The 15,566-nt window shown below is 44.3% G+C and overlaps 1 protein-coding gene across 3 annotated transcripts in view; it reads left to right on the top strand.

Annotated features, from left to right (window-relative positions):
* The window catches only part of CGN (cingulin), a 2,193,661-nt gene that overhangs the window by 1,245,841 nt on the left and 932,254 nt on the right, over window positions 1-15,566 (top strand). For all 3 annotated transcript variants that reach the window (XM_069650469.1, XM_069650484.1, XM_069650476.1), the window contains exon 13: window positions 10,225-10,482. In XM_069650469.1, coding sequence (XP_069506570.1) covers window positions 10,225-10,482 — 258 coding nt within the window. The remainder of the gene's footprint in view (window positions 1-10,224; window positions 10,483-15,566) is intronic.

The raw sequence follows: 15,566 nt of genomic DNA on the forward strand, positions 1-15,566 counted from the left end.
TTGATAAACAACTGCCGTCTGTTTATGAGGCCTTGCCAGGAATTTCTAGCGGACCGTTGGGCGCAGAGCCGAGGTCGCTGGTCCGACAGACTGGTCGTCGACGAACAACTAGTACAAGCACTCTGCTGGTGGAAAGTGTCTACTCATCTAACGAAGGGAATGCCTCTACTGGAACCGGAGTTCCAAAAGACGGTGGTGACGGATGCATCGCTGAGCGGATGGGGAGCTCATCTGGATACGTTACAGGTACAAGGCCAGTGGTCGTTGCAGGAGTCCTCCCTGCATATCAACCTGCTAGAACTGAGAGCAGTGCGATGGGCTCTGAAATCTTTTCTTCCTCAACTGAGGGACTCGGTGGTGCGTGTCATGACGGACAACACCACTGCGATGTTCTACTTGAGGAAGCAAGGAGGGACACGTTCCAGGTCCCTATCGACGGAGGCACAGAAAATCTGGCATTGGGCCCTACAACACAACATGCAAATCTTGGCGTTCCACCTGCCAGGCGTGAGAAATGTGGAAGCCGATGCCCTCAGCAGAGAAATGAACGAAGTTCACGAATGGGTGCTGAACGACCAACAACTACAGCAAGTATTCAAAAAATTGGGACATCCTTCCATAGATTTGTTCGCGACGAAGAACAACACGAAATGTCATCAATACGCAAGCAGATGGCCTCAGCAAGGCTCACTGGGGGATGCGTTCTCCTTCCCATGGTCGAACAAATTCCTGTATGCATTCCCTTCATTTCCACTGGTCCGGAGGACGTTGCAATGGATCCTCAGGTACCCATGTTGGGTAATTCTGGTGGCCCCGTACTGGGCCAGACAGGTGTGGTTTTCAGACCTGCTACACTTAGCGGTGGCAGAACCGATGAGATTCCAGAAGACCCCCGACCTTCTGTCTCGACAGGAAGGTGCTGTTTGGCATCACGACCCGGACAGCCTCAAATTGACGGCCTGGCTCCTGACTTCGCCGAATTCGGTCGGCTAACGATGCCGGAGGACTGTCGGCGTATCCTGCAAGCGGCAAGAGCTCCTTCCACAAACGCCTCATACACGTACAAATGGAGAAGTTTCTGTCAGTGGTGTGAGGATCAACCAGGTTTGGCCCCGCAATCGATTAAGCCGGAACAGCTCCTTCCATACTTGCTGTTCTTAGCTCAAAAGGGCCTATCGGTATCGTCAATAAAAGTACACCTGGCCGCCATTTCCAGGTTTACTCGTCGACGGCATTCGGCACCATTGTTCAGCGACTGCCTGATTAAGCACTTCCTTAAAGGCCTCTTTCGGAGTTTCCCTCCAGAGAAGAAATTTCCGCCGGAGTGGAGCCTCAATCTGGTCTTAACGTCTCTTATGAAGCCTCCTTTTGAGCCAATGTCATCATCGTCTCTAAAGTTTTTTTCGTGGAAATTGGCCTCCTGGTGGCCATCACTTCAGCCAGACGTATTTCAGAAGTTCAGGCTCTAATGGTAGACCCACCATACTTACGATTTTTCAAGAACAAGGTAGCCCTTGCCACTAACCCACAGTTCATACCGAAAGCTCCTTCGGTGTTCCATAAACACTCCTCTATTGTGTTGCCTACGTTTTTTCCGGAGCCATGCACGGGAGCGGAGCGCACGTTACACACATTGGATGTAAAAAGGGCTCTCAAGTTTTATCTTCATCGTACGCAACCATTCAGAGAAACGAGACAACTGTTCGTGGCCTATGGTTTGGGTGCTAGAGGAAAAGCCATTTCGAAGCAAGGACTGTCAAGATGGGTGTCATCTACCATTTCGTACTGCCATTCCAGGGCAGGGAAGCCTCTTCTACGACGGCCAAGGGCTCATTCAACTAGAGCAGCGGCATCGTCGACGGCACTGTGGGCCGGAGTCCCTCTGGGGGACATCTGCATGGCGGCTACCTGGGCGGCTACACACACCTTTACCCGCCATTACTGCCTGTCGCAGCAACATGCAGAAGATACCCGGATGGGACAGGCGGTGCTCCGACACCTATTCCAATAAGGTAAGCCCCGATTGAGGGGTTGCATCCTGTGGAATTTATGACTGTATGCGGTGCGTTTTCCTATGTTAACGACTACTAATGTATACATGATCATAGGGAACGGGCTTTGCGAAGAAAGTATATGGGTTTGCATGCACGCCTCCTCTCTTGGGGGTGTACTGCTATGTAATCTATTCTAAGCATGTGAATCCATGAAAGATCCAATGCTGGAGAAGGGAATAGTTTCTTACCTGTAACTCCATTTCTCCAGCATTGGTATCTTTCATGGATTACAATGTGAAGGTGGGCACCACAGTGGTTGGGTCCTTCAATATAAATAAAGTTCATTTAGGAAAATTGTGTAATATTTTAACCCCAGAGCTGCCAGTCTATAAGTGATCCTGTGGCATCTGGATCGCACTAAACAAATTGCAAGAAAAAGTAAGGTAAAAATACCGTACTTAAGACTGGTGCTTCTCAGTTGGCCTTAAATAAGGTTGCTCAATCATATATAGCTCTTGCGTAAAATAATTTAAATGTCAAACAAAATATATTTCCAAATGCTACAAAGTTTTCCAAGAGAAATGTTTAATTCACATTTCTTGGTTTTATATTTCTTGATTAGTTCAAATATTACGAGGCAACTCAAAATCGATAGGTCTAATTATTCACAATAGTACATATGCCAATGCATTTCGGTCTGAGACCATCTTCAGGGCTGTACTGAAGTGAGTGTATAATCTACACAATGTTAATATCAAACATTCATCGCAATACACATAAATATAATCAATAATTCAAAATAAAGCAAAGCACATACCCCAAATAGATCCAAATAGATGTTGAACATGTAGGAGAAAAATAAATATGGAAAATATGTCAACACACGTCATATCTCTAACCAATCATAGTTGTTTACCATCTTTGTATCCCGTGCCCTGTACCTGCTAATTGTGAGTTGTCCTCTCCTGTGAATGCGTTCGTAGAACGTTTCAATATTCCTGTAAATTGTCAGAGGGGGAGTATGTATTACTATTACTATCGCTATATCCAAATATGTAACTCTTTAAGCCGAAGAGGTTAAATGGGCTCTTACCTGCACACGTATGTTTCGCGCGCGGGACTGATCGCGCTCGCTGTACAAGCGATAGTGAACTGCGCTCGGCCAATAATGCTTTTAAGGGTAGTCATGGAAACCTGGGCGGGGCGTCGAGCAGCAGCAATGTTGTCGCTGCACGTACGCCTGTATGCCTCGGGACCCACCGTCCTACGGGAGCGCAGGGGGGCGGGACTGTTGCCATGACTACAAGGTGTGTGTATGTAGTGAATTGCTAATGATGAAATTAACTAGTATGGATAGGGGAGGAGAGGTGTGGACAAAGCCTAAGCAATTAGTTAAAATAATACACGTGACTTAGTTCTATATCCGTGTATGTGTTCCGTGAATGTCAACAAACGTAGGTATTAAATTAGGTTAGAACCTGGTTATATGGAGTGGATCATGTGACCCATCTATGCAATTCTAAATATATTTTAAACTGTATCATAATGTGCAATTAGTGCATGTTCATGTAAGTACAAGAATACCAAAATACATCATCAAGTTCAATCACACATTTACAATGTGTCCTCAGTTGTGTCTGGATCTGAGTCCATAACGCTTCTCCACCCAGGAAAATAAATGAAAACCATATTCCTGAAAAAACCGTGAATCTAGCTTTTTTAGAGAAAACACATATAATTAATCTCTTCATTGATTCCCTTCGGTGTAAGGGAACCTAGTCTGTCTATCCAGAACGTTTCTCGTTGATCAATTCTTTTTTGTAGATCCTCATGTCTTTCTCTTCTTTGGACCTTTTCCAGGACTACAAATTTGATCTGTGCCAGATTGTGTTGTTTACTCTGCCAGTGTCTTGCTACTGCAGAGCTTGCAGTCTTGTTCCTGATACAAGATCTGTGTTCATTCCACCTGATCTTTGCTGTACGTTGTGTTTGTCCGACGTAGTATAAACCACAAGGACATTTAATTCCATATATGATTCCTGCCGTGTCATATGTGGCATAGCATTTCAGTTTAATTTTTTCTCCAGTATATGGATGATTTATGGTTTGTCCTTTCATGATATATCCACAGTTGCTGCAGTTGAGGCATGGAAATGTACCTATGCGGTCTGTGCTTCTCTTCTTTTGTGGGGGTCTGGTATGGACTAATCTGTCTTTCAAATTGGAACTTCTCTGGTAAGCAAATGTAGGGGGTTCTTTAAATAGGTGTTCTACCCTCTTGTCACATGTTACAGTGTTCCAATTTTTCTTTGATTGACTTGATCCGATTGCTTTGGCGTGAATATTTCGATACAAACACCAGTGGGGGACAGATATCCTGTTTGTGTATTTTGGGTTTGAGTAGTTCTTCTCTATCCTGTGTAACCGTGCGTATTTCTGCTAATGTGACTTCCTCTGTTGAATAACCGCGGGCCAGAAATTTCTTACCCATCTCTTTTACAGCTCTTTCGTATTCACTCTGGTTGCTCACAATCCTTTTCACTCGAAGCAATTGACTGTAAGGTAAATTCTTGATCAGACTGGGTTGATGAAAACTAAGTCTGTGTAACAAACTGTTCCTATCTGTGCTTTTCCGATAGATAGTAGTTTGATATTCTGTTTCTGTGACAGTGATCTCAACGTCTAGAAAATGAATGGATTCACGTGAATATTCGTATGTGAACTGTATCCGTGGGTCTATGTTGTTGATGTATCCAAAAAATTCTAATAGGTGTGATTCTGTGTTCTTCCAGATGCCGAAAATGTCATCTATGTACCGGATCCAGGTGATAAGGTCTTGATTCCATAAGTTGTTTGTCAGGACATGTTCTGTTTCGAACTTGTGCATGAAGGAGTTAGCATATGAAGGGGCCATGGTTGCTCCCATGGCAGTGCCTGCAACCTGTAGGTAAAATTCGTCTTTAAATTGGAAGTATGAATTGTTACTAATGAATTCCAACAGTCCCATGATGAACTCTTTTTGTGCAGCTATTTCTCCTTCCCTCAGGAGCATCCACTCCACCGCTTCTCTGCCCAAGTCATGGGGAATCGATGTGTATACGCTTTTGACGTCTACCGTGAAGCAGATATTGTTGTTGTTGAATGGAACGGTTCTTAGGTGTTGTAGGAAATGAGTAGAGTCTTTAATATAGGAACTTGTTTTTTGAATCAAAGGTTGTAAAAAATAGTCAATGTATTTACCGAGTGGTTCGAGGATGCTGTTAATTCCGGCTACTATAGGTCTTCCCGGGGGTTTCTGTGTATCCTTATGTATCTTCGGAAGAGTATAAAAATGTGGTATTTTCGGATGAGTATTAGTCAGAAATTTCTCTGTATTATGATTTATCCATTCCAATTCTTCTGCTCTTTCCAAAAGTTTATCCAAATTGCCCCGGATCTCCTCTGTAGGATCTGCGTCTAGTGATGCATAAGTGTTGATGTCCCCAAGCTGTCTATAACATTCTTCTTCATAATTGCTTGTATTGAGTAGAACTAAGCCTCCTCCTTTATCAGCAGATCGTATTGTTATCCTGTCGTCTCCATATAAGTTTTTAATGAGTTTCAACTCATGAGGTTTCATGTTCTGATTTCCCGGGTGCCTGAATTTGATCTTCTCAAGGTCTCTTGTGACCTGTTTCTGGAAGATATCCACCGAGGGGACTGTTATTGGAGGGATGAAATTGCTCTTACCTCGGAATTCTTTAAAGTCTGAATCTTCTGTATTTCTAGGATTTTCTTCTTCTAATTCACTGAAAAAAACTTTCAGTTTCATTTTACGAACCAGTTTATATAGTTCAATCTTAGAATCAAATAGGGTGCTGTCGTATGTAGGAACAAAACTGAGTCCCTTTTGTAATGTTTTAATTTCAGACAGAGTTAGATTTCTAGAGGACAAATTAATCACTATGTTCTCTTCTGTTGTTGTCTCGTATTCGGTTTTGTCTTTTGACTTCCTTTTCCCCCTTCTTGTTCTCTTCTTCCTAATCCTAAAAAAGGCTCCCTTTCTCTGTTCGGTGTTTCTGTTGTGCCAGCTGTACTTGATGTTCCTGGTGTAGCTTCTTCTTCTTGATTCTGTATTTCTCTCTCAGTATCGGTTCCAGAGCTAGATGTCTCACTTGTGAAGTTTTGTTTTGGTTTCCTTAGTGGAGGGCCATATTTTTCCATCCATGTATAAACTTCATCTTTTAGATAATCGTAAGTATCCCGTTTGAATTTTCGGATTTTTTTGGCTTCTAATTCCGTCTTGTACCCAGATAATTTTTTGTTGATGTCCTCCAGGATGGAATCTACTTCTTCTCTATTCAATGTAGCCACTAAAGACTTCTCAATTTCTAGGATCTCCTCTCCCAGATCTTTAAGGTCTTTGGACAGTTCTTGTATAGTTAATAAAATCAGATCCAAAGAGCATTTATTTAGTATAGCCTCCCATTTCTTTACGAAAGCTTTACTCTCCTTGCATAAAGTGGGCCTCAATTGTAGACGTAGGCCTCTTGGTATTCTTTGACTTATATGATATCTCCCCAGTGTTATCGCATGAAGTTTACGATTGATCTCCTTTCTTATCAGATGTTCTAGTTGTTTAATTTGACTGGTTGGATCTTGTTTCTTGTTACTTGTTGCACTAAATCCACTGTCGGTGATGAGACCTAGGATTTCGTTCGCCTCTTCGGCTGTGAAGCCTAGCGTATCCGCTCTATTTGTCGTTAAGCCTTCAATGTCCGCAAATGACATTATTTCTTGATGACTATGGTACTGTAGAGGAAGTCCAAAAAAAATTCTTTAAAGGTTGTGTGCCTCCACCTTGGATATGCCTAGGCCAAGTTACAGAAATACAATGTGAAGGTGGGCACCACAGTGATTGGGTCCTTTAATATAAATAAAGTTCATTTAGGAAAATTGTGTAATATTTTAACCTGGAGCTGCCAGTCTATAAGTGATCCTGTGGCATCCGGATCGCACTAAACAAATTGCAAGAAAAAGTAAGGTAAAAATACCGTACTTAAGACTGGTGCTTCTCAGTTGGCCTTAAATAAGGTTGCTCAATCATATATAGCTCTTGCGTAAAATAATTTAAATGTCAAACAAAATATATTTCCAAATGCTACAAAGTTTTCCAAGAGAAATGTTTAATTCACATTTCTTGGTTTTATATTTCTTGATTAGTTCAAATATTACGAGGCAACTCAAAATCGATAGGTCTAATTATTCACAATAGTACATATGCCAATGCATTTCGGTCTGAGACCATCTTCAGGGCTGTACTGAAGTGAGTGTATAATCTACACAATGTTAATATCAAACATTCATCGCAATACACATAAATATAATCGATAATTCAAAATAAAGCAAAGCACATACCCCAAATAGATCCAAATAGATGTTGAACATGTAGGAGAAAAATAAATATGGAAAATATGTCAACACACGTCATATCTCTAACCAATCATAGTTGTTTACCATCTTTGTATCCCGTGCCCTGTACCTGCTAATTGTGAGTTGTCCTCTCCTGTGAATGCGTTCGTAGAACGTTTCAATATTCCTGTAAATTGTCAGAGGGGGAGTATGTATTACTATTACTATCGCTATATCCAAATATGTAACTCTTTAAGCCGAAGAGGTTAAATGGGCTCTTACCTGCACACGTATGTTTCGCGCGCGGGACTGATCGCGCTCGCTGTACAAGCGAAAGTGAACTGCGCGCGGCCAATAATGCTTTTAAGGGTAGTCATGGAAACCTGGGCGGGGCGTCGAGCAGCAGCAATGTTGTCGCTGCACGTACGCCTGTATGCCTCGGGACCCACCGTCCTACGGGAGCGCAGGGGGGCGGGACTGTTGCCATGACTACAAGGTGTGTGTATGTAGTGAATTGCTAATGATGAAATTAACTAGTATGGATAGGGGAGGAGAGGTGTGGACAAAGCCTAAGCAATTAGTTAAAATAATACACGTGACTTAGTTCTATATCCGTGTACGTGTTCCGTGAATGTCAACAAACGTAGGTATTAAATTAGGTTCCGCGCGCGAAACATACGTGTGCAGGTAAGAGCCCATTTAACCTCTTCGGCTTAAAGAGTTACATATTTGGATATAGCGATAGTAATAGTAATACATACTCCCCCTCTGACAATTTACAGGAATATTGAAACGTTCTACGAACGCATTCACAGGAGAGGACAACTCACAATTAGCAGGTACAGGGCACGGGATACAAAGATGGTAAACAACTATGATTGGTTAGAGATATGACGTGTGTTGACATATTTTCCATATTTATTTTTCTCCTACATGTTCAACATCTATTTGGATCTATTTGGGGTATGTGCTTTGCTTTATTTTGAATTATCGATTATATTTATGTGTATTGCGATGAATGTTTGATATTAACATTGTGTAGATTATACACTCACTTCAGTACAGCCCTGAAGATGGTCTCAGACCGAAATGCATTGGCATATGTACTATTGTGAATAATTAGACCTATCGATTTTGAGTTGCCTCGTAATATTTGAACTAATCAAGAAATATAAAACCAAGAAATGTGAATTAAACATTTCTCTTGGAAAACTTTGTAGCATTTGGAAATATATTTTGTTTGACATTTAAATTATTTTACGCAAGAGCTATATATGATTGAGCAACCTTATTTAAGGCCAACTGAGAAGCACCAGTCTTAAGTACAGTATTTTTACCTTACTTTTTCTTGCAATTTATCTTTCATGGATTCACATGCGCCCACCTGCCTCCCCTGAACATGCAAACCTGTTCCCCCACTACTTTGGGGGCCGAAATCTGAGGGAGCGCGGGGGCGGGTCCTGTATTTATATCATGACGTCCTGACGGTGCGGGCACGCATGATACAAAACGAGGTGGATAGGACGCATAAGCGTCGAAAAAGTTTTCCTACGGGAAAGGGTCTATATAATGTACCGGGGATTCCCAGCCTGACGACGGGGAATATTCTAAGCATGTGAATCCATGAAAGATACCAATGCTGGAGAAATGGAGTTACAGGTAAGAAACTATTCCCTTCAGCTCTACCTTATGGTATTTGCCCAAGTGTCTCTTGGTCTTTTAGTTCCGTAACACAATCAGCTCTTAAATCAATCACCTTTTAACGTCCCCTTTCGTCTGGGTTAATCTTGACCTTTGCATATTTCAGAGTAAGTTCACTTTGTCGCTTTATAACAAAATATTTTGCTAACACTTTCGAGTGGGCCGTTTCCTTTTGCCGAACCGCTTCACAGTTCCCGCTGACTTTAAAGTTCACTATAGGTTTCCTTTTTTTCGCGTCTCCTCAGCACACGTGCAACCTTAATTTCGGAGATACACTGTTGCAGCTTCCATCTTTTCTTGACACAAACCGGCCTTTCATGTCTTTTGCGAACTCACTGGTTGTGTACATTCTTTTCTGTTTTCTGTGGCTTTGATTCACGAGTCAAGGTTACTACCACAGGCTTCGCCTCGCCTCCCCAACCGTGCCGTCACCTGATTGGGTCGCTGGCATCCTTGAAACACAATGAAGGGTTCTTCTTGTCAGCTATCTGGCTTTCTCTGCATACCCTTCACAATTTCCCAGAGGCAACAACCTCCTGCAGGGATCTTCAGGGTTTCTCTACCCCCCTGTCCCTTGATCCAGTGGGTTCGCCTTCACCCTGGAAGATCTGTTCCTTCTCGTGGTCCACCTTGTTCAGAGTGTGTTTGCATGTTCTGCCGTTTATCCATGTGGGGGAAGTTATTGGGAATCAGATGTATGTGATTAAGGTCAAGTGCCTCACTTCGCCTGACCTCATTAACGGGACATGTCCAATGGGATATGCAAGTGTTGGCCTCTTTACTCTCAGTCCTCCTCTTCCTTGGCTCAGTGCTTGTGTAGAAAGGGGGGAGTTGGAACTTTGGAGAATCCTATAAAATAAGATGGGGTACAAATTCCAAGTCTGTGCACAGCCTCATCCTCCCCCAGCCCTGCCACACCACACCTAAACACCTCTTTGTTGCCTTCTCTTCACACTACAGAGTACAAAAGCAAGGTGGGACAGGGAGTTAACAGAATGTGTGCTATATATTGGAAATACGATTGTGGAAAGATCTTTTATTTGCTAGTTCTATTTTGTTCGTTGTTGGTATTAGAAATGTACTGTTCAGTTTCATCTGCCTTTCACTGCTAATGATTAAGGTATTTTTTTTGTTTTAGGCAGAGCGCAAACTGATGGAGGATTCGCTGGGTGAAGCCACAGATCAGGAACAGGAGATGGCCATCTTGAAGAGGACGCTGGAGAGTCGACTGGAAGAAGCACAAAGGAACGTGAACAAACTTTCCCTGGAGTATCAGGAGCTGCGAGAGACTTACCAGGAGGAGATGAAGCAAAAGGACCAGCTCAAAAGGATGAAATGTGATCTGGAGGAGCAGAAACGTCTACTGGATAAAACCATTGAGAAGCTCAATAAAGAAGTAAGCCTGGCCCCTACCTGTGTTAGTCTGTACCGTACAGCTTTTTATTCCTGCTGGAATGCCTCAAAGCAAAGGCGTTTGGTCAAATCTGCTTTTGCACCTTACCTGCCCACTTTGCAGTTCCAGTTTTAGCATGGCAGCTCCATTGTATGTCATGTTGACAATGAGCAGGAATACACACCATTAGCCTTCACAGCCTCCTCCCTCTGTAGCTGCCTTTAAAACTTGCCATCAGCAATAGGTACGTTAAACAGACACCTTCACAGGAAAACAAAGCACAAAACGGCCATGACAAAGCACAAGTGATGCAGTCTGTCAGATGGAATGGGTAATTGACGTGGGGCCTGCAGACTGAAGGTTACTATGAGGCAGACGTGTAACACAAAATGTGGGGGCCCCTTGTGGGACATGCAGAGTCCCTGCCTCTGTGCTTGGCAAGAAAAGCACAGGCCACACCACACTTTGTTCGACCTGGGCCACCATGCTCCTGATCTTGCTGCTGCAGGGGCACACTCTGTATGTCAGTAGGTGAAAGATGCAAGTATGTGTTATGAGAAACCTGAGGGTATTCTCACTCCTACTCCCATGGGATCTTCTGCTCAGGTGGCCAGGGAAAGGTCATCACTCTTGGATCTTGAATCTGGGGGAGGAAAAGCATGGGAGGATCACCTCGTTGGAGGGTGCTTGAGGATTGTGAGTGGGGTACCCTTGGGGGAGACATGGTATCCTCTTTCTCTTGTGACCTTGAACCTAACCCTCCCCCGTCATTTATGGGCCATTACAAACCAGTTTCCCCACAATAAGAAAACATATCCAAACGCGCTGCACCAAAATGTCAGTCTACCAATTGTGCAAGCATCATGAAGCAAGCACAGACAGCAGATTTAGAGTTCAAAATAAAATGATTTATTAAATCAAATGTCAGGATGGTAGAAGGCTTAACTTGCCCTATACTAAGGTGGGATGTCCCTACCTGAATGAAACTAAGGGAAGTTTGAATTAAAGAGTTCAACTTAAAAGTCTGTCTGTGTCCAAAACCTATCTTTGCCCTCCCAACTAAAGCTAAACAATGTGTAGGGATGTCAATAATAAAATAAATGGTGGTTAACACAACGTTCCAAGCTTCTTCCAGCTCTTGGCTTCATTTTCAGCTCCCCTTCCCCAAGTTATAGAAAGTTCCATAAAAGTCTCAAGATTATCTTTCTCAAGCTCAAGGCAATACAGTTCCACACAATCCTCAGGGTTCCCTTCCCCTAGTTCCAAGCAGCACAGTTCAAAAGAAAAGGGTCTCGAGGCTCTGTCTTCAAAACGGCATTTGCAGTTCAGCGGGTCTCACGGTTTCCTTACCCCAAAACATCAATGTTGGGGTTCCCTTCCCCAGGGTTCAGGCAACACAGGTCAAAAGAAAGGGTCTTGAGGCTTCATACTCAAGACAACATTTGCAGTTCCTTAAGTCTCAAGGTTCCCTTCCCCAAGACTTTAACTCAGCCACTTGTAATTTTCAGTCTTTTCAAAAGTTAATCACAATTCTAGGTCAACCTGACCCTCCTTCTGGATTGCATCACGAGTTCACTTACAGTGCTTCTTCTTGGTTTGTTTCACAATGTCTTTGGTTGTCACAATTTAGGGCACGCTGGTCTAGGCGCAGTTGTCTGACCACACGTTTCACCCATCACAGGCCATGCAATCCCTAGGCTCTTCAGCCCACACAGGCTCTTCTCTACTTTGAGCCTGTGTACAGCCACATTCACTTAGTTTCTCTTTGTTGGCCACTTGGCTTTATGTGCAGTTTTACACTCTCATGGCTTCTCTTGCCATAACGTGCCACACACCTCTTGCCAGTCTTTGGCCTTGCAGCACTGTATCCATTGATAAAGTTCAATTTGTGGTTGTCTTGTTTATGCCCCACCTTTCTGTGGCACTCACTCACACGTGCACACTTTCCCATAGGTTGCTTTCACATGGGCACTTTCCCTTTGGCTTTCTTCCGCTATTTGCTTTGCCCATAAAATGTACTTCAATTCAGTATTCAATATGTTTAATTAAAATATTCCTTCAAATGGATTGTGTCCTCCAACGTAGTCCTCATCTTGGACACGTTAGGTCCAGCTTCGGCTGCTTTGGAAAAGAAATTCAGCAGAAGGCACCCTGCATCGATGGCGTTGAGTCGATTTCCCTCTAAGGCTTCCATCGATGGTGACGTCATTGGATGGTATAAGTAGCACGCACAGCGCCCATTGGCCTCAGTTCTTTTTTTCCTCAAGCACGTTTGCCTCGGGAAACTCAGCATACCTCGCTGAAAATTGATTGCGTAGCTTACAAATTGCGCAGTTTTCCTTCGACAAGATGTCTTCGTCCTCCAGACGACAACCCCTATTACCGGATTCACGAAGTGCAAAGAGTGTGACTCTAAAATGTTGATCACAGATCTGTAGTGTGGTGCCTAGGTGAAGGTCATGACACTGATTCCTGCTAAAAAATCTCAGGCTATGACAGGAAAAGCCTTACGAGAACGTAAGGGGAAGTTGCAGGTAGGGAAGCTAACCAAACCCCGAAAGACCCGACCTGATCGCGCTTCAACTGCCGAGTCGAGAGACCCCTCTCCTCGACAAAATAAAAAACGATGAAGGGCCTGTAGTGGCTCATACCATTCTCGTCCTTGGCGAAGCGATCAAGGAAGCACCATTGGTTACCTTCCTCTTCATCCTCGTCAGGCGAAACCCCCGAGTGTGTAAGATGCCCCACCAAACAGTCGCCGCCTGCAGAGTGGGAAGAATTCCGCGTAGAAATGCTGAAGATATTTGAAAAACAGGGCAAGGCTCCGTCCTTGCCTTCTATTGAAGCCAGCCAGGAGCGGTCTCGACCCGACACTCGCGGGCCCTCGAGCCCGGGTGTTCAGAGTGATTCACATTGAGAGGCCACGAATGAGTAAAAATCACTCGAGACATGGTGAGCGTTCGAGATCATCGTTGCTTTTGAAGCCTGTAGAATCCTCAAAGTCAAAACCACTGAAGGGGCTTGTCGATTCATCCATTATCGACGTCGACGCTGAAGCCGTCGATGCTAAAACTATTGGTTGTCAGTTCAGCCCCCAGAACCTGAGGAAACTCATAAAAAGGCTAAGACCAAAGCACCTTCAAAACCTGTGAGTGTTCCTGAAAAAACTTTCACTCCTCTGCCAAAGAAGGATTTTTTTCAAATCCCTCTCTTCCATCTTTGAGGATGAGGAAAGATCAGATGGGTAGGATGCCCCTTTTGGGCTCCAGTATGGAACCCCCAATGTGCCGGATTGCCTCATATCAGAGGAGAGCAAGATGGAAGATCTTTGTGATACCTTACATAATGCCAGTGGCATTGATACTTCTCCTGAATTGGAGTTTGGCAGGCCAGGACCTGGGGAGCAGGCCGACTTCTCATACCGACAACTAATGTCTAGAGTGGTAGAGTATTTAGGCTGGGCTAGACCCCCGGTACAGTTTGTTCAGGATGATCTGACTGATATTCTAGACCAAGGTCCACCTACATATCCTATATTACCATTCCATGTGGTTCTGCAAAAACAATGTGGCCAGAAATCGTCCAAGGAAATACCGCCCTTCCAGTAGCGACCCCGGCTATCTGTCCAAACACCCGACTCCAGAGAGTCTGGTGATCCAGGCAGCCACGGCTACATCAAATAAGGCAGCGTGCCCCATCATCCCTCCTTATAGGGATGACAAGTGGGTGGATGGATGGGCACGAAAGATATTTTCAGCTGGAAGTGTGGCCCTAAGGTCGTCCAACTCCACATGTGCCTTAGCAAAATTTTCGTACGCTCTAAGGGAGATGCATATCCATGTTGGTGGAGCATATTCCAGAATGGGATGAAAGGAGTGGTTTCCTGGCTATTATTAAGGATGGCAAGGAAGCCATGTGCGAATCCCTTCAGTCTTGATTGGACACTGCGGATAGCATCAGCAGGTCCATGGCCACGAGCACCGTGATGCGCAGATTTGCGTGGTTGCAGAATTCGACTTTTACACCGGATATGCAGGCTTGTCTTCTCAACATGCCATTTGACAGGTCTCACTTTTTTGGCAACAAGGCTGATGAGAGCCTTGAGAGGTTGCAGACCTCAAAGGCGGCTGCCAAATCTTTAGGGAAAGGCGAGAGTAATGACCAGTCAAAGAGGCCAACAGAAGTTCCCTCGTGGTGGACGAGGTAGCGGTGACAAGCCACCTCCAGCTGCAGCTACCATGCCATCAGGAGCTACAGCAGCCACTTCAAAACCACTTTGAGAGCTTGCGTCATGTGTCACTGGTGGGGGGCAGAGAGTCTCAGCATCTGGAAGAATGGCGAGCCATTACTTCAGATGCGTGGGCTCTGGAGACAATAGCCCATGGCCTAGCATTCATAACGCAGCCTTGCACCAATCCACTGGGGAAACACTTTGAGGTTTCCAAACCCGCTCCTTGTGCAGGAAGTATTAACCCTACTAGAGAAAGGTGCTATAGAACCAATGCCTGTAGCAGAGAGGAACAAGGGTTTGTATTCCCCATATGTTTTGATCCCCAAGAAAGACGGAGGACTGAGACCCATCTTGGATTTGAGATACTTGAACAAGTTCCTCAGGAAGGACAAATTCAAGATGGTTATTCTTTCTAAGATCCTTCAGGCCCTCCAATTACAGGATTGGTTGGTGTCATTGGACCTTCAGGATGCTTATTTTCATGTGCCAATCCATCTCAAGCACAGAAAATACCTGAAGTTTTCCGTTGGTGGCTTGCACTATCAGTTTCGAGTCCTGCCATTTGGGTTGACCTCTGCCCCAGGGTCTTAACCAAACTGATGGTGGTGGTATTGGTATTTTATTTCTATTGCGCTCGTACACAAGTGTGGCAGTGCATCTCAGGAGAGCGGGGGATTCATGTCTACCCCTACCTGGACGATAGGCTGATCAGGGCGTGTTCTCCTGAGCAAGCCTTGGATCATCTCAGAATCGCCTGCCACTCCCTTAACAGACTGGGCTTCTCCCTCAATTTCAAGAAGTCACAGATGACACCTTCCCAACAGCTCCAGTACATCGGGGCTGAATAAGATGCATC

This window comes from Ambystoma mexicanum, chromosome 1p (assembly GCF_040938575.1).
Source record: "Ambystoma mexicanum isolate Mex_15411 chromosome 1p, UKY_AmexF1_1, whole genome shotgun sequence".
NCBI classification, from domain to species: domain Eukaryota; kingdom Metazoa; phylum Chordata; class Amphibia; order Caudata; family Ambystomatidae; genus Ambystoma; species Ambystoma mexicanum.